The sequence below is a fragment of the Malania oleifera genome, chromosome 1 (genome assembly GCF_029873635.1).
Source record: "Malania oleifera isolate guangnan ecotype guangnan chromosome 1, ASM2987363v1, whole genome shotgun sequence".
NCBI lineage: Eukaryota > Viridiplantae > Streptophyta > Magnoliopsida > Santalales > Ximeniaceae > Malania > Malania oleifera.
The window spans coordinates 72,111,046-72,130,559 of record NC_080417.1 but is presented as its reverse complement, the minus strand read 5'-3'; the positions used below and the strand labels follow the sequence as shown (position 1 = coordinate 72,130,559).

At 35.5% G+C, this 19,514-nt stretch overlaps 1 protein-coding gene across 2 annotated transcripts; it reads right to left on the bottom strand.

Annotated features, from left to right (window-relative positions):
- Positions 1-568: 568 nt before the first annotated feature.
- Positions 569-12,648, bottom strand: LOC131163926 (ABC transporter I family member 10). Of its 2 annotated transcripts, XM_058120763.1 has the most exons (7): positions 12,499-12,648; positions 12,075-12,246; positions 11,811-11,897; positions 2,469-2,594; positions 2,250-2,372; positions 1,678-1,853; positions 569-799 (listed from the first exon to the last, which is right to left on the bottom strand). In XM_058120763.1, exons 1-7 carry the CDS (start codon positions 12,642-12,644, stop codon positions 739-741), a joined length of 891 nt encoding a protein of 296 aa, XP_057976746.1. In that variant the 5' UTR covers positions 12,645-12,648; the 3' UTR covers positions 569-738. The 2 variants fall into 2 exon arrangements, with proteins under 2 accessions (XP_057976746.1, XP_057976756.1); XM_058120773.1 differs by lacking the exon at positions 2,469-2,594 and having other exon boundaries at positions 575-799; positions 12,499-12,647.
- Positions 12,649-19,514: the final 6,866 nt, after the last annotated feature.

The following is a 19,514-nucleotide window of genomic DNA, read 5'->3' as shown; positions in this document are numbered from 1 at the left end:
AAGAAGAAGATAACATCATTGTTATGGTAAACAATATAAATGTGTGTGTTTTTTTCTTTTACATTAACAAATTCTAAAAACAAGCATACTTCGCTATTTATATTGTCATTTAGGAATATCTATATAAAAATATCTTTAGCATCAAGAAAACAATGGCAGATTTTACTAAATTTTTTCCTTATTTTTTAAATACTATTCTCAATATCACAAGGTATCAGTCTTAGACATCATAAATAAATAACTAATTAAATAAAATAATTTAAAATTTTGATTTTGATAGGTCCAACTGGAACATGTAATGAATCCTTTAATAGTACTTATTGATTCTCATAATGTCCATTAGCCCCAATTTTTTTTTTTTCCATATATTTAATTTTGTTTTTCCAAAAAAGCAAAAATTTAGGCACGTGAACACACATGTACCGTGTGTCGTCCTCACAACTTGAATTTGTGTAAACGAACTTAAAAGAAAGAGGATGTTTTGTTGTCAACTACAAAAAAAAAAAAAAAAAATGAAGACCATGTACAAAATATATTTGTTTTAAATTACTTAAAAAATATAGCAGCAGTAACAATAGTGCCCAAGCAAAATACTCAAATCAATTGTGAGAATTCCAAAAGAATTAATGAAAAAGCTAGCAGCAATGGAGACAAGTTCTGATAACCATACCAAAATGAATTCTTACTTGTCAGTTGTACCTGTGTACACATATATTGATTTTCCACTGTAGACTTTAACTAAAAATAAATCATGGGTTTGCTGAGAGTCTCTGGCTGGCCAATCTTCCACAAAAGACAGCTAAAGAATGCGTTTGATATTATTGTCAAAAATAAGAGAAACGAAAATTAAAAATTAAAAATAGAAACTAAAAACTAGAAACTTGTTTGATCAACTTTTATTAAACTAACACAAATTAAAACTTAATTTAAAAATACTAATTTTCATCTTTAAATCAAATAATATTATAAAAATATAATTAAAATAATAAAAGTTGCAAATAATACACATTAAAAAAAAGAATAATAAAAATTAAATTTTTTATAATTATTTTACTTGATTGTTCTATTTTCAAAATTTACTACACAATAAAAATTTTATTAGACATGATAATTAAAAAATAGCAAAAGTATTCTACAATTAACTTTATTATTAGTTTTTGAAATTTATGTATATTTTTCTTTTAATTATACTTAAATTCATACAATCATTTAATATTGATTTCAATTTAAAAATTTATAAAATAAATAATTTAATCTAAAAAAATATATTTCTAGTTATTGAAATTTCTAACAATAGGTTACCAAAACAATTGAAAATCATAATTTGATTATTAGTTTTTTGGCAAATAGCTAACCGGCCATAAAAACAAATAGCTAACAACATAAACAAACGTATTTTCATAATTAGAGAAATAGAAACAAAAAATTGAAATCAACAACGATACCAAATAGGCCCTAAATTTATCACTTAGTTTGGTTACTAGTTTTCATTTTATTCCATTTAATTTCACAAATCAAATAAAGCTTTAGAGTGTGTATAGTATATTTTATAGATGTCCTTGCACAAAAAATAGTATAAAGATGGGGATATTAAGAATCATATATATGTAAGCGTCTTTAATTAATACTCAAGAAAAAACTCTTCATGAATTAATTTGGTTGATATAAGAGGCTTGCCTGTCTTGAATTAAATGCCTTATTCTAACTGCATCACCCTGCATCACAACTTTCCCGTCTTCCATGTAGACTGCACCATCTGCATATTCAAGTTCTTCCAAACGATGGGTCACCCAGAGAACAGTAACCTCTTCAGAACTATCTAGAGACTTTCTAACAGCTTTTAGCACACCAACCTAAAAAATATAAGAATGACAAGTCAACTTAATCAGCAAAAGGAACCACAGAAGTCGGCATACTAGCCCCAGGGTTCTCTTTCTAAAGTGGGATATTGATTTTCTGAAACCTATTATTAGTTTTCCAAGACAGTAATTTACTTTTCCAGTATACTATAAAAGGCATTTATAATAAACTTACCCCAAAGTCGAAACAATTATTAAGTATTTTTCATTAGAATATGGAATAAAGCCCAACCAAACACAAAAATAAACTACTATATTTAGAAGCCCAGATCTATCTATGCTTAAGAATCTACAAGATATTGAGACAAGCTCAGATTCACCGCACATGACAGCGGTAAATATGGAATTGTCAAAATTAGGAAAAAGTGGTCACTCTCATAATTAAAATACCTGGTCATTTTCATCCAGAAATGTTGTGAGTTCATCCAGCAACAATACTCTACATGCTTCGGCTAAAGCACCAGCAATGGCAATCCTCTGCTTTTGACCACCACTAAGAGTTTGAACTGGCCTCTGACAAGTGCAACAGATGGGAGAAACCGTAAGGTACATATAAAGTTCAAAGCGCATGCTTGAATCATCAGACAGCATCAGGAGGCTATAACCTACTTGCAGGTAATTAGACATGTCCACATCGTCTACCACTTTTAGCACTCTGGACCTTACTTCACCATAGGTCAGGTTGAACTTACCGAGGCCAAATGCAACATCAGCCTCCACTGTAGGTAACACTACCTGCACAACATTAGAGATGTGGCATTCTACAAAATCCAGCATGCAACTAACTCTCTTCTTGTTGCATAAACAAGGTACACATTCCAGCATTCCATGTTACCCAAACTGACACACACCCCCAATTAACATTTTTCAAATGTCAAAAACTGAAGCATAAATAGGTTTTAGTTTCATCTTGAAAGGAACATCTGTAGTGTATCCAATCAATCACAGCATAAAAGTATCGGTATGGAAGCATAGCATGCAATCCAATTAGAAATGACTCCACAATTATATTTGTCCGTGTATTAACCAACACATGGCAATTTTGGCAAATTATTGACGCCCCCCCGCACCCCACCCCCCGCCCCCCACCGGGTTACCATAAGCAGGGCACATGCTGAAGGCACACCGTCTATACAACCAAAAAAGTGTAATTGTTTCAAAACCCAACCTCAGCTATGGAGAACAGCCATCAGTATCAACTACGGTAATATGCATTTTGGTCTGTGGATAACAGATTCAATTCATTTGTTACCTTGAAATTTCATTAATTTCTCCCAAAGCAGAAACGAAATGGATTCGTCACTTCCCTACCACAATTGAAATTATGGCACCAAGAGCACAGAAATTTACACGTAGAATAGGTACCTTTAAAGAAGCATTATTCCTCTTCAAGACAAGAAGACACAGGTCCCTATAAAGCAAGGAACAATCTTAGTCTTCTTGCAAACAAGGATGAAATTAGATGTTATTTGCATCTTATGAAGCACAAACTTGGGAACTCGGGAATTGGGATAACTGGTGCATAAGCTCCAACCATATGGCCCAGCAAAGTTAGGTATTGAAAACAGTCAACTCTCTCTCTCTCTCTCTCTCTCTCTCTCTCTCTCATGCACAAACGCACACACAAACCTTGAACCATCGACCTTGTTGTCCACGCCAATCTAAGCAAAAAGAACAATGATGGTAGCTGATGGCAAGACCAAGTTTAGGAAGAAAACTTCGGCAAGTCCAATTAAGCTTGATTACTCATTATGGATCTCTACTGATGTCCTATAACTAACACTTAAACTAGATACCAACTGCTTATGCTTTATGAACAGTTCTTAAGGAGAAAGAGAAGTGAATTCTTTCTCTATCCATTACACTTTCACACAGAAATCACAATTCCTGTGCCAGCATGCAACTGATGGTGAAGTGGATGGTGGGCGAAAAATAGAATTGGTGAAAAAACAAAGAAATAAGATGTTATTTGTATGTTACAAAGCAAAGACTTGGGATAGCAAGTATATAAAGCTCCAAACGGGCTCCTAAATTTATCAAGAAAAAATTAGTCTCATGCTATCCCAAATTCTAAAATGCTCATGTTGCAATACCCACAATAAAAAGAGAGAAACATGTGCTCACAAACTTTATAGAATATTAAGCATAGTGTGCCTTCTTTTTTCTTCTTTTACCTTTAGCTGAGCACAACACTAGCGGCATGACAAAAAACAGAAATGGGAAAAAACCAACAATAACAAAAAAGGGCAGCCCGGTGCATAAAGCTCCCGCCTATGCGGGGTCTAGGGAAGGGGTGGACCACAATCAGTCTATAGTACGCAGCCTTACCTTGCATTTTTGCAAGGGGCTGTTTTCACACCTCGAACCCGTACCTCCAAGTCACACAACAACAACCTTACCATTACGCCTAAGTTCTCCTTCAAAAAAACAACAATAACATAAAATGAAAAAAAAAAAAAGACAATACAATTGAGAAATGCAGAATGAGGAAGTGGAACCTCATATTCTCCCTACAAAAAAAAGAGCCTCTTAGCCCATTGGCCCAACTCTTAAGCAACGGCACTAATGGACTCGGGGACATAGGAGAAACATGACAAGTGAGAATCTTTGCAGCTCGTTTCAGTATCAATCAGAAAGGCCATAATCCTCCTCGCTCCTGGGGGAGTTGGAGAAAGGGGAAGGGGCAGGGTATGGGTGGAGTCAGAGGGGAGGTTGACTTTGAGGAGTCTCAAAGAGCTTTATACCTGTTAACTATTTACTTAAGAGAAGCATTTGCTCCATCCTTCAAAATAAGCCATCAATAGCAGCAACTGTTTACCCTTCCAAAGAATCTGCCAAAGGTAAAAGTTCAGTTCAAGCACCCAACATCTTTCCAACCTGGACAAAGGCCAAACATGCCACAACCAAACCAGCAAGAGATGCAGCAATGTTGACGATAACTTTCAGAAGTTGCAAAGTGGGGAGGCACCACCTATTAGGAAGATGAGACTTGAAAGACTACAGAGCAAGGGAACTAAGATCAACCACTGTTGACCCCATGGGTCATATACTGTTTTGATTATAACAAATACTCTGGTATTTAACGTTTGCCAAGTTTGTGTGCAGGACCATATTAGAAAGATCATATTGATGGCACATGACAACTTGAGAAAAATGAAGACTCGAAATGTTTTTAATTGTTGTAATTTATATTTCATTTCGTTGGATCTGTAATAATAATCATCCAAGGTCAGCAATAATCTGCATATCATGCATGTAGGACTATAAGCTCAAGACCTTAGAGAGACCTTAGGGAAGGTCGACTGATGCCGGATTTTTCCGGTAGAATAGAAAGACCTTAGGTCCCTAAACAAATGCACAAACAAGTCCCCATTCCTATTCACAATCAAGGGATCAACTTGAAATGAAATTGAACATAATAGGCATAATTGTGAGAGGTTGGGCGACCGAACCCCAGGTGTTCAAAACACCTCAGGCGCCTGAACTGTTGGAAAGTCAGCGGATTGACCTAGTTTCGGGCGACAAAACCAGAAAAGAGCGTATCGTCTCCAGGCGACCGAACTAGTGTCAAAGTGCTTTTCACCAACCCGGGCGACCGAACCTTTGCATTCTAAATGGCCTCGGGCGTCCAAACACTAAAGTTCGGTTAACCGAATCTTAGACCAGGTGACCGAAGTGCGGACAGTGTGTAAATCGCCTTGGTTCAACCAACTGAACCTAGACTCAGGCTGCCGAACGTTTAAAAACAACTTTTTGAGTTGAGTCTATTCGGGCGACCGAACTAAGGTTCAGCCACCCGAAACCTCTCGGGTTGCTTATTTTTTACCGGGGTTAAAATTAAGTAAATTGAGTTAATTTTATTAATTCGTTTTAAAACAAATCTAATCATACCCTATATGTCCCCAACGGTCATAATTTACCCATTCTCTATATATAGGGGCTCATTTGCAAAAATTAATGATGATTAGCAAATAGGATTAGCCAAAAACTCTCTCAAATTTCCTAAACCCTATTTGTTCATTCCAACCCCATACACTCATAATACTTCCATTCCTTTGAGAAATATAGTCTTGTGAGTGTTTATTGTTTGTTATATTGGGCTAGAAACCCTCGCTTGTATATTACACATTTGATTTTCATATTGAGGGTTGAGTTAGATTTTTCTTCTGATTTCATTTGATAAATCTTTGGTTGGAAAAAATCATATAGCTAAGTGAGTTTGCATTATCATTGCAATACTCATTTGAGCTTATACTTTTGTGTGCAAAAATATTTTATAAAAACTAGATTTCAAACAGCTCTTGTGCTAGATACATTTGAGAAAATATTTTTGAGTTCGTTTGAATATTATTGCTAGCATCTTTGAAATACTAATTTAATATTGAGATTTGATATACTTTGCTTTCAAAGATTAGCTTGTTAGATCACTCTGTGCACATTTGAGATTATACATCTTATTAAGTGTTGATTGCACACATAGATCACCAAGCTTATAGTTCATACATACTTGAGGTGCATTGATTATATTGTGCGTATTGGTACATATTTGCTTATGTAAGAAGTGTTTGTTTGTACGTAAAATTGTACATCTGTTTTATTCCAGGCGTGGGCCTGAAGAGAGAGACTAGCCCTGTGGAATAGTCCAAGATTGGCTTAAACCCGGTTAGAAAATCTATGTGCACTATCCTGGTAAGGTGTAGGTCAGCCCCTTTAATTGGCTTGATTGTAAACGGTTCCGCTCCACCCATTAAGTGAGCTTATAGTGTAATCCTTGTGCGGGTGTGCCAAGGCGGGGACGTAGGCACTATTGGCCGAACCCCGATAACATATCGTGCGTGTACTTTATATTTCCGCAATTTATTTTCCGCACTTTCATTTTCAGCACATGCATGTTTTACATTTAATTCATTATATGTTGTACATGTGTTGATTGGGTTTATGATTATATAGAAAGACCTTAGGTTCGTGTAATACTGCTGCTGGTTAATTAGACTTAAGAGATAAATTTTTCAATACCTAATTCAGCCCCCCTTTTGGGAATACACCAAAGCTAACAACCACTGTTACTATGCTCCATGAGAAAAGGCAGCCAGCACTAAAATGACACCAAGAGTGCCACCCTACACCATAAAAGAAAAAAAAAAATTAGCAGAGCCCTAGATAGTTAACAAATGCACCAAATCACATATGGTACCTCTTTATAGAGGCTCCTTCCCTTCACTAAAATCCCTAAAAGAAAGAAAACAGACACAAATGAGGAAGGAAAAACATGTTGGTCCCCAAAACAGTGAACAATCTATTCTAGAGCTCACGCAAAAAGGAACAATGCTAGAATAACTGGGAAACTGCTTTTCCTTCTGATAACAAAGTGCATGTGAATTAAGAGAGAAAAAAAAAAAAAAAAACACCTCATTTGGCTTGCTTTTCTATATATATATATATATATATATATAATATTTAAAAGAAAAAAACCTCAGTATTGATTCTTTCATGGAGTGGTCTTCCACGTAAAATCTTTGATTTGGGGGAGGGGGGAACCTTAGATTTTGAAATAAAAGAACCCAAATGAAAAGGAACAAGAATAGGAATATGGATCAAATAATGGGAAAAAATGATTTACAAGAAAAATTCCCAGAAAAATCCAGAACCCAACACCTTCTACCACTGCAGATGGACATGAAAGGATTAACATTTAATGGCAAATAAGATCCCGAGTCTCACTCTAATTCAGGTTTCTAACACAATGAAAATTACAAGAAGGCAAGTTCCCGTGAAAAGAAAGGGAGAAATCAATAATACGAGCATTGCAGATAATAGAAAACTAACAAAGATTCAAATAGCACCCCCAACCCAAAGATCCCCTGAAAAAAAAATGCTCTAACCATTACCAACCTCATCTAATGGGAAACAAAGGGTAAGAAACCTGAGAAACCAATTTCTAATGGACTAGCATGGCCTAACCAACTCATCATCCCACCTATTCAGATCAAGCTTGCACTTGCTACAAACGACATCATGCCTGCCTAAGGGAGCCAGGCTCTAGTGGAAACTGCCATAACCACTTTTTTTACATTCAAGGCAAATTCCTAGCCACTACATTACCAAAACCCAACCCCCAACCCCCAACTTAAGCTCATAGAAAAACTTCCAAGTTCCAAATAACAAGATGAAACCTCTTACCACCAGCCACTCCATATCTCAAACCCGTCAACTTCTTTAATATACAAATTACTTGCTCATGAATCCTAAATACAGACAAATAGAACAAAGGAATAGAAGAAGACAAGCCTCAATCTTAACCCAACCACCTACTCTAAAATAAGCAGTCCTCTGCCAGCTAAACATCTTCGACACCTCTTCAGCCACCATATCCCCAAACAAAAAGTTGTTCAATTACGCCCAAGGGGGACATCTAATAAGTAGGAGGTCAATCCATAATACCAAACCCTATCTCAAAGCATAATATTGGGAAAAGAACAGTAAAATCACTTTTAAATCCAGAAAATCACTCTCTGACAAATCAATCCTTAACCTGAACCCTTTTGAATACTGCATAAAAATAATGAAGTGGGAAAGTAGGAAACATAAAAGTGAGAGAACTCTGAAAGAGAAACAAAGAGAATAAGGGAGGAAGAGGAAAGAAGAGAGAGGAGAGAATCTGTTACAGGAAGGGAGAGAGAATCAGAAACAAGATAGGAGAAAAAAGAAAGAGGAGAAGGTAAGAAGGAGAAGAAAGAAGAGGAGGTGACGGAGAGGGCAGTTTTAAAATCTGATTTCAATTATGACAACGGTCTGAGGCAAAACACAAAGTTATACACCTAACATTATAACTAAACAAAAAAAGTACAAAATAAACCTAAAATACTTAAAACAAACAAAATAACCCTAAATTAACTAAACATCCAAAATAACCAAAATTTTCCAAACTAAGATAAAAATATTAATTTTTAAAGCTATAGCTACAAGATAAGCATCTAAATCTCTCCATTTGTGGTCCTCCATCAAATGGTCAATACATTAAATAAACTACCAATATCCCCCATACAGGAAAAAAAAACCGAATCATTTGCAAACTTATGTGAGAGATAGAGACAACAATGGTAGCTTTTGTCTCATTCAATGAACAACTATGAACTCCTCTAGTCTTCATGGTATCATCCTGCTCAACAGATCCACAAATAGAGTGAAGAGAAAGGACATACAGGACGACCCTTCCTAACATAGAAACCTGCTCAACAGATCCGCAAATAGAGTGAAGGGAAAGGACATACAGGATGACCCTTCCTACCACAGCAACACTACCAGAAGTGTTAAACAAAGAGTTAAACTCCCCATTTGCAATGATAGAAATTACAGGAGAAGAAAGGAAACTTTAATCCAAAAGTCAAAACCCTTTCCCTCTAGCATATCAAGAAACTTCCAACCAACACAGTCATAAGCTTTTCAAGATCTAACTTCAAGACAATCCCTCACCTATCTCTCCATCCATCTCATTAGCTACCAAAGTTGCATCCAAAATCTGATAACCAAAAAATATAAGCAATTTAAGTGCAAGAGCCTACCAACCAAAACGCAACAAATCCAATTAGGAAGAACCTTAATCAAAATCATTTGAACACTAGTGACCAAGTTGATGAATGGATGAAGAATTCACTGCGCTAATGATGAATGGAACGTGGTCCTTAGTTCCTGCCAAACCTAGTCTTAATGTCCTCAACTCCATGTGGATTTTCAAATTCAAGCGCAAATCCGATGGCTCTCTCGAACGGAGAAAGGCGAGACTCGTTGCCAAAGGGTATCACCAACAAGAAGGAATTGACTTCGATGACACGTTCAGCCCCATGGTAAAGCCCACCACCATTCGGATCACGCTAAGCTATGCTCTCTCAAATTAGTGGCCAATACATCAAATTGATATAAAAAATGCCTTCCTTCACGACAACTTGATTGAAGAGGTTTACATGCAATAACCTCTTGGCTATGTGCATCCCAGCTTCCCATATCATATTTTTCGACTACACAAGGCCCTATACGGAACGAAATATGCTCCACGAGCTTGGTACCATCGACTACAAGAACATCTACTCTCTCTCGGCTTTGTGAACTCATGCTCCGAAACTTCTTTTTTCATTTGTAGGTAGGGGTCAAATTCATTATTTCTCCTTGTATATGTCAACAATATTCTGATCATTGGGTCGAGTTCATTGGCCATCTCACAATTGATCACAAATCTGAGTCAAGAATTTCCCGTAAAAGACCTCTGGCACCTACTTCTCCTTTTGCAAAGCCAGTACATCTACAATCTTCTCCAATGGAAAAAAATGCTGGATGCCAAACCTGTTTCATCTCCAATGTCCTCTTATCATTATACTCGGGTGCCACTTACTCAGATCCTTCAAATTGTCGAAGAGTAGTGGGGGTGTTACAATATCTATCACTGACTCGGCCAGAAATCTCATTTGCAGTTAATAAAGTTTGCCAATTCATGCACAAACCCACCGAAGAACACAAGACAATAGTCAAAAGGATCCTTCGGTATCTAAAGTTTTCAATCAATTTTGGACTCCTTATTCGGCAAAGCAAGTCGACACAGCTATCTATCTACTCCAATGCCGACTGGTTGGGTTGCCCAAATGATTGAAAGTCCACCTCGGGTTTCTACATTTATTTTGGTGACAACTTAGTCTCATGGAGCTTTAAGAAACAACCAACTGTGGCACGTTCAAGCACTGAAGCCGAGTACTGTGCAGTTGCACATGCCATAGCCGAGTCACTTTGGGTACAATCCTTGATGCGTGAAATTGGTATTGTTTTACCCCAATGTCCAATCCTATGGTGTGACAACATTGGTGCCACATATCTCACGACAAATCCGGTATTCCATGCGCAAACTAGACACGTGGAGATAGACTGCCATTTTGTCCTAGAAAAAGTTCAACAAAAAACTCTGGAAGTTCGCTTAATCTCAAGTAAAGACCAGCTCGATGATGGTCTCACTAAACCAATCATGTCAGCAAGATTTGCCTTCCTACGAGACAAGCTCAACGTGAATTCATCCTCACCGAACTTGAAGGGTCATATTACGGAAGTAAATACTGCAACAAATCACGGAAAATCAAGTGTAACCGCACCTTGATTTTAGGAGTCCCCAATGGCAACAAAATTATTTTCTTTCCATGTATATCTCATTAATACATTTCCTTGTTTATAGTTTCCCGTAAATCCGTTTCTATAGACAATTAGACAACTGTAAATAGATCCTCAACAATTGTACAGTTACTAAAATAAATATACATCATCTCTCGCTGCATGGACAAGAGAGAGTTTCCAGCATTCTTGTTTTATCTTTTATATAATAATATCCAATTTGTCATGTACATTGTCAGACACTTCGGATTTTCCGTATCCGACACATGTCCACGAATAAAAATAAGTCTAGCACTCCTGGCAGTGTCATATGCATGTAGGGACCGCGTCGGATGAGTGTCAGTGTCCAGGCATTGAAGTGTCAATCCTTTAGAGCAGTGACCAGATAATAATTGAAATCCCATGGTTGTTTTGGCAATGGTATCCTGAAATTGTAAGGCCTACTGAAATGATTGTTAAAAACACTCTCACTTTCCAAAAAAAAAATGTAAGTCCCAGAAAAGTTCCTGAATCATTTCAGGTAACATCAAAATGTAGTTCTCTCCATTTTCAGGAAACAAAAAATTAAAATTAAAATTAAAGGCTCTAATACATGAAAATAACCCTCAACTATGAATTTGCTTCGTCTTCAACATCTTCATGTTCAGATGCAAAAACTTCTCTGGAAACTTAGCCTTATGATTGAAAAATTTTCATCTTGAATTCTCGATAAACTCAATGGTAGAACTTTAGGAAATAACCAAATAATGCAGCTACAAAGGAACAAACTCAATTGATTTTACTTTAAAAAAAAATAATCCTAACCTGATGCTCTGGGTTTTGAAAAACAAAACTCTTCGGTTTCTTTACATGAACAATTCCATCAGTTGGCTTCAAGAGACCAGCCAAAATCTGCATAATGTACCATAATTATTTCCTTTTCGATGGAAAAATTAAAATTTGATCGGTCAAATCACGATGTTGGGCGTTTTTCATGATCATAACCAATGCCGGAATACAGATACACGAATACCCAATACTATGAAAGCAAGAATAACAAGGATAACAATATAACGAAAACGAAAACACCTTCAAAAGGGTAGATTTTCCACACCCATTTGGTCCGAGAAGCATCCACAGTTGCCTCGAAGGAATTCGAAGCGAACAGTCCTTTAGAATCGGCAAAGGTTTCCCCTGCCTGGTCGTGATGGAGTAATTCAAATTCCGACCCTCAATGGCGAAATTTTCAGTACAGTTATCCCTGCATATGTCGGGAGAAAAGTTGGTATATAACAGACCCAAAACAAAGAAAGAAAAAACAGTTCTGAGAGAGACAAAGAAAACAGCGAAGAATAACAGAAAGAGCGGATCTGTTTGAAGAATTGCCAAGCTGAAATCAAGACAGAGGCGGACTCCAGATATGACTCACAACAACAAAAACAACCGTAAGAGTTTCAGAAAACGAAGATAAAAATTTCCCAGCTGAATAAGAGAGAGAGAGAGAGAGATGAACCTGGCGTGTCGAGCGCAGTGAAGATGTGAGAGTAGAGATGGGGAGGGACGGAAAAGAGCAGAATGGTGCATTTTCTCACCAGAAGGTAACTGCAGTGTGTGCGCGCACGTTACGACCAAGAAGTGAGATAAATGCGTCAGAAACATTTCGAAAAGCAGTTGGCAAAGCGTGAGGGTCTTTTTATCGCTATGGAATGGAATACTCATTTTACAGTCTACTTCCTTTCTCCCTTTTGTTTTTTAGGTGACGTCTTGGGGGTCCATGTCCGTTTTACGGTCTATGACTAATCCCACACCTCATGAAGTGGCATCACAACACCATGAGGAAGTAAATTCAGGAGTTCAGGAAAAGAATCAAACTCGGGAGGCGCATTGTTAATCTCGTGAGAGGCACTCCCAGAATTCAACCTTACCACCTGAACCACGCCTTGGGGGCAATCTACTTACTTTCTTGACTATATTTTTCAAAGTAGGAGAGTAGTAATTTCTTGAAATGCTTATTTTCACTAAAAGTGAAAATAGATATTTCAATATAAGAGAGAGAAATACCAATTCTAGCAGAAAGTAGGAATTATCCCAAACTTCCTTCGCAGCTCTCCCCAATACCTTATCTCCTCTCATCCCCTTGATTCTCCCTCGATTCTTCTCGATGCTTCTTCTCTCTCAAGCTTATGAAATATGCCAATTGAGGCCAAGAAATCAAACAAAAAATTTAACCACGCGAAATTCATATCAAAGCTAGGGCTCAGCTTCTTCATTTCAAGTTGAAGTTGGGGTAAGATTTTCTTTGTTCAATCCTCTTATTTAGTTTCTAATATATGCTAAATTTTGTTTAATCTATGTTTTTTATTATTTATTTATTTATTTATTTGCATTTTGAAAGTTGTAATTGGAGATTTTGAAGTAGCTATAATCACAAAATTTAGTTGCAAGTGATGCTGCTCTCTCATTCTAATTATGACCTTAATATCGACCCCTCTTGACTTTCAACTAAGTGAAATGATTTTCAAATTTTCTTGATTCATAATGGTTTTCACATAAACTAATTTTGATTTATAGTAAAAGAACTCAAATTGGCCCAAAATTCACTTATGCTCCCTTCACCTACATCCGATCTCAAGTGGTTCTGACTTTTTTTTTTTTTTTTTTAACAACCAAACCTTCACTGATTTTTCCAATCACAAAATGATCTTCTCTTGCAAAGATGATTTCCCAGCTGGCCTTAGGGTAACACTTGAATTGATTCTCAATGAATAGCCTTCGGCAAACTAGTTTACAAGCTCACTTAAAAAAAAAAAAAAAAAACTAGTATTATGTTTTTCATACCATTTTTAGTTTACTTTACCATATCATTTTCAAACTAGTTTTTCAAGAAAATGATTCTCTTTATGATATTACTATTTGTAATACTTGAATAAATTTGGATCAAATTTGATGAACACATGGCATTTCATACCAATATATATTCAATTGTGCTATGTACATTGAAAATGAACCGAGAAAGTTAGTACCTGGTTTAGCAATGAGTAGCTCTCCCTCTCTCTCTCTCTCTCTCTCCTCTTTTGTTCTTCTAGTCATAGTTAGGTGCACTATAAATGGTGTCTTGCTCTGAACAATAGCGACCTCCTATTCAGTTTGTACTTAATTTTTTACTGCTTCCCCTCAAGATTATTCTCAAAGTAGGGTATCTTTTTTTTTTCTAACCCTCCAATGAATTCTCAAATTGGCACTCACCTTCTATTTTTCTAAAAACCCCAACAAAGTCTCTCCTCTTTTCAACTGGTAGCTAACTTTCAGGCCTTCTTTCTAATCCGACAGAGCCACCTTACTTTCTCCCTAAAAGAATCCTCTAAACTTTGAGGCTCAACCCCCTTTTATAGGCAGCAACTGATGCTGCTCTCTCATTCTCACCAACTCAAAAAGGAGCAAAAGTTTTAGTAACAAATGAATAGCATAATGTACTAGAGTGCCAATTTCCTTGATGCTGCAAGTGACTTTTGGCAATAGAATTCAACATGGATTTGCATACCCAACATTTTTTTATGTGAAGAAATCCCATGGTAGATGGGCAAAAAAAAAATATATATATATATATATATATGTTTAGTGGTTCTATTAGTGACCAAATAGAGTTCATGTTCTAACATCCCTTTTAAATACATGAGCTTCAAAACTGCCTATATTTTTACTTGCATTGAACAAGAGAAACAAAACCTCGATCGCTTTGAGGTCATATGCTAGTTTTGATGGACCAAAGTTACCGAAAATGCAACTTGAAACACTCAAAACACTCATTGTTGTTTTTCTTTTTAGTGTTGTGGTAAACACAATGCAAAAACATTGCAGAAAGAAGACAATTTATTTGGTCATTTGGCAACAAACTTCGGAATTTATTTTTTTGGTCCATGAGCCTTGTGATTTTTCTGCTGGCAGAAATGTTGTCTATGCATATGATGGATTTCATTGTTGGAAGTTATTCACCTCATTCGTCATTCAAGTTATAAACTCCCAAATTTTTTTAAAAAATTTATTCATTGTAGTGGTTCCACTTGTCTATGACACCTTAACACTTGTCCATTGCAAGAATCAACTCATTTGATGTGCATTGGATGCGTATCACCTCTATAAATAGATTGTTGTAATAGGAGCCTTTTTTTATTTATTACTATTGTCCTCATATGTGTGAGTAAAGTTAAAGAAAGTGCTCTATATATTGTTCTCCATTGTATCAAGGATAGAGAAATCATGATCGAACATGTATATATTGAACACATTTCTTCTGTAAATTCTTATTTTATTGAAGTCTTTGCAATAGAGCTTTACTAAATCTAAGAAACGGCTATAAAACTAAAATTAAAGTAATAGAAAACTAATTGTTTTCTTTTTAAGAATAACAAAAAGATATACAACATCATTCTTCCTAGTCTGCACCCTCAAATGCAATATCTTGATAAATTACATTGCTAAAATTAGTTTAGTAAAAATTGTTGTCAAATGCCACTCACATCTTTCATCACTCCCTAGTCACAAAACATTAGTGTGAATAGAATGCGATAGGCATCACATTAACTAGAATCTTGAAGCAGAAACAAAGGTTCATAAGTGGCCATTCTCCTTAGCAAACTGTACCAGTTGGGTTAGTTGTTCCCTTGTTGCAACACAATAGGATTATTTGGTGAATAGAAAAATATGATGTCTGCAGTGCATCATATTATGGTTACACACTCTTTGGATTACATCTCATGCATTCAATCCCTCCATACTTTTGAACATCTTTCTAAAAAAGTATAGTCTATCCCATAATAACACTTGAATCTATGTAAGCCTACAAGTATGAAAAAAAGGTCTACATTTAGATCATATTTTTTATAGAATGAAAATATATTGAGAGAAGAAGATAATTGAAAATAGGATAAGGCATCCTCCTAGGAGAAACAAAAGAAAAGAAAGAGAAAAAGAACAAGGAAAAGTAACAAAAAATTGTACCATGAAGGTAGCACTTTATAGTATGTTGTGGCCTTGGTCACATCTTGTGCCTTATAAGGGTTTTCATTTTTTCATGTCTATTTTCTTCGGAATGCTGCATGTGTTGTTTCATGCCTGCAAATTATTATAGGTTGCCCAGTTTCTGGTTTGTGAGGATTTGAAGTACTTCTTGTTATCTTCCTCATTTATATGCTTATTCCCATATCAATATATCTATTGGGATATGTTGTTTTGTGCTAGTTGGCTTGTAACTGATATGCTTTCAAATATTATTTTCTAATCTGGTATACATTGTTCCTACTCAGTTGATACTTGTTTTCGGTTAGGTAGTTTACCTTTTGAAAATTTTGGATTCTTGTCAAGGATTGTCCATATGGCTTATACAGAATATCTCTATTTAAAAAGAAAGAAATCTACCTCCTAGCATATGTAAGTGACTCAACTTGAATAGTAAAAATTAGAATGAATAGGCAAGCTTTTACCAAATTACGTTCCATGCTCCAAAGTTCAAGTAGATTAAAGTATACAAAAAATATGTTGGTGGATGAACAAGTGGCAATTGTGAATTTAGGTGTAATCCTAAGAGTGGGGTGAATTGGGTATTTAAAAATTTTTTGGTCTTTAGATCCTAATTTTGAAAACCATAATCATACAAGAATAGGTTAGGTGACTTTATCAATCAATCAATATTACCCCATCACTGGCAAACGCAATGAATGTTTAATACATGTGTATAAACAAATAATTAAACGCAAGCAGAAATTTAAATGAGTTAAGGGAAGAGAGATGCAAACATGATTTTTATGAGGTTCGGCCAAACCCGGCCTACATCTCGCCTTGGACAAACTACCCAAGGATTCCACTATACCACTCCTTAACTTGGGATGGAGCTCCCTATTACAATCTATTGCTTACAAAAGGCGTAACTACCTCCTTACAATCTGTTGCTTACAAGAGACACAACTTCCTCCTTACAATCCGCTACTTACAAGAGGCACAACTTCCTCCTCCCCAATTCACAACCCGAACCGTTAATACAAGTGACAGAGATAAATTTCAGATACACTTGTATGCTTCTTAACAAGCTAATGCGTACAAGTGAAAACCTAAGCACTCTCACAAGATATAACTTGAAGCTCGAGAAAGAATATGTAATGATCTCAATATGATTTTTTTTAATAAAAAATATATGATCTTTGTATACAAAAATATATATGATGATTTTTCTCAAATATCTAAACTCAATATGATGTATCTCCAAAAAAATGATTTTTCAAATAGCTTGTATATTGGAGATTTAGGGTTTTCTCAAATAACTTTTGTAAACACAATAGAATATGAAATCTTTGAATGAATATATGAACGTGAATGCTTCAAAGATTTATGCCCTAAGATAAATTTTTTTTCCAAAAGATTTTTCAAATAATATATGGAAAACTAGGGTTCTTGCTCTCTTAATAAAATATTAAAAATAAAAATACGAGAGAAGAAATACTTTGAATGCACAAATCAAATACTTGTTTTTATCAAACCTCAATCCAAAAGATGTTTTCTAAGATGTGCGCGTGAAAGCCCTTTGAAAAATTGAGAGAATGCCAAAAAGATGTCTGAATGCGAAAAAGTGCAGGCAAGAGGTTCAAAAGTTGTTCAACTAGGGTTTAGGTTTGATATTTATAAGTATTTTCGGGATTTAGGCATTTTCTAGCCGTTGGATCAAAAAGAAACATTTTTATTAAAAACAATTCTTCCTGTTGTGCACTGGAGCGTTAGACATCTCAACAGACTCGTCGATGAGTGTACACATGTTGTACACATGTTGAGACCCGAAAAATTTAATTTATGAAAATAATAAGGAAAAAGAGAAAGAAAAGAAGGTTTTTGGTTTGGTGGGAGACCAGAAAAACCGTCAACAATTTTGTATTTACTGCAAGACGATTACAAGTAAAACTGTAAAAAGGGTGGGTTAAAGACTCAAATCGTCGACGATTTTGTGAGGGGTGCAGAAAACCATCAACAATTTTGTCTACAGTGCTGAAAGTAAAGAAGAACCCGCAAGTCATTTTTTTTAAACAAAAACAAAATCTCTTTCTTTTTCTCTCTCTCTCTCTCTGAACCTTATGGCACCCTCTCCCTTCTCTCTACGATTTTGCTCCAATTATAGCCCGAATTGATGATCAAGAACCACCACGATGATCTAGGGGTGATTCTCTGCAAGTTGATCGAAGCAGATTATTGATTTGGAGTCCTTGGGCACCATCCCAAAATTAGGGAAAGTGAGTTATTTTAGGGTTTAAATGATTATTTGGAATATGTAGACCCAAGAAATGTGTTGGATGATCAATATATTGGGATTGAGTTGATTGAATTAGGGATACTGTGACTTTAGGGTTTGGAATTCTAAATGCCGCAAGCGTGGTTTAGGGTTTTCAGTAGACTTCTCAGGAAACAAGTAGGGGGATAGATTAAGTTGGGTATTTTTAGTAAATTAATCATTGAATATACAATATGATTCATAAAGGTATATATATATATATTTTAAAAACTCCAAAAAGAGATATAAAAGATTAGTAGAATGATTCCAAAAAATAAAAATTAAAAAATTAAAAAAATTAAAAAAATTAAAAAAAATTTTAAAATTTTTTTTAAATAAATAAATATTTAATTAAACGGATTTAAAAAATAATAATTAAAATTAATTTTTATTTTATTGATAAAATATATTATTATTAATATTAATTAAATATTATTATTATTATTATTTAATATATATATATATATATATATATATATATATATATCCACCCACCTGAAGCTTCTTGAAGCTTTAGGAGCTTTCATGCCCCCCCCCCCCCTATTTTTTTCTTTCTTCTTCTTTCTTTTCTTTTCTTTTATTTTCTTTTCTCTCTCTCTCTCCTCTCATTCTCTCTCCCTCTCTCCTCGATTTCGTGACGGATTTTCACCCGATCGAAAATCTAAAGATACCACTGGACTCCATTCGCCGCTACCGTCATTTCTACCGGAGCGAATCGGTGGTAAGAGCGGCGTAGGCATATTCCCTGGGGTAAGCCATTTTTCCCTTTTTCTTTAATTTCTTGCAAAATATAAGCCCAATTGACGAACGGATACCACCACGAGAATCTAGGGATGATTCTCTACAAGTCAAGCGGGACGGAATTCTCGTGGAGGTGTCAGGCCAAAACCCCAAATTTAGGGTGCAGGGGTTATTAAGGGGCTTATTTTTAATTAATTAGAATTAATTTAGAAATGCTAAAATATTGAGCATTTTGGGTTGAAGTAGGATTTCTGGAATTTAGGGCCTGGGTGAGCACCGCGGGTGTAATTTTGGGACCCGCAGGAAAAATTTAGAAAATTAAGTGGGTGTTTTAATGATAGTTTAAATATTAATTTGATGTATATGGGGTCTAAGGAAGGCTAGATGGGTATTATTTTGGAGAAATAGATTAATTAATTTGGAGAAAATGTAAATTGCAGGAGTTAAATTTTGGGCGCCAAGGGCGTGAAATTTTGGAT

Bases quoted from the DNA above. Each gene is read 5' to 3' on its own strand.
- LOC131163926 (XM_058120763.1), bottom strand. From the start codon at position 12,644: ATGTTTCTGACGCATTTATCTCACTTCTTGGTCGTAACGTGCGCGCAC. The intron at 2,595-11,810 runs GTTAGGATTATT...AATGTTGTGCAG, and splicing joins TTCAAAACCCAGAGCATCAG to GTAGTGTTACCTACAGTGGA. The intron at 800-1,677 runs GCAAGCCTCTTA...CGCATTCTTTAG, and splicing joins AGGCATTTAATTCAAGACAG to CTGTCTTTTGTGGAAGATTG.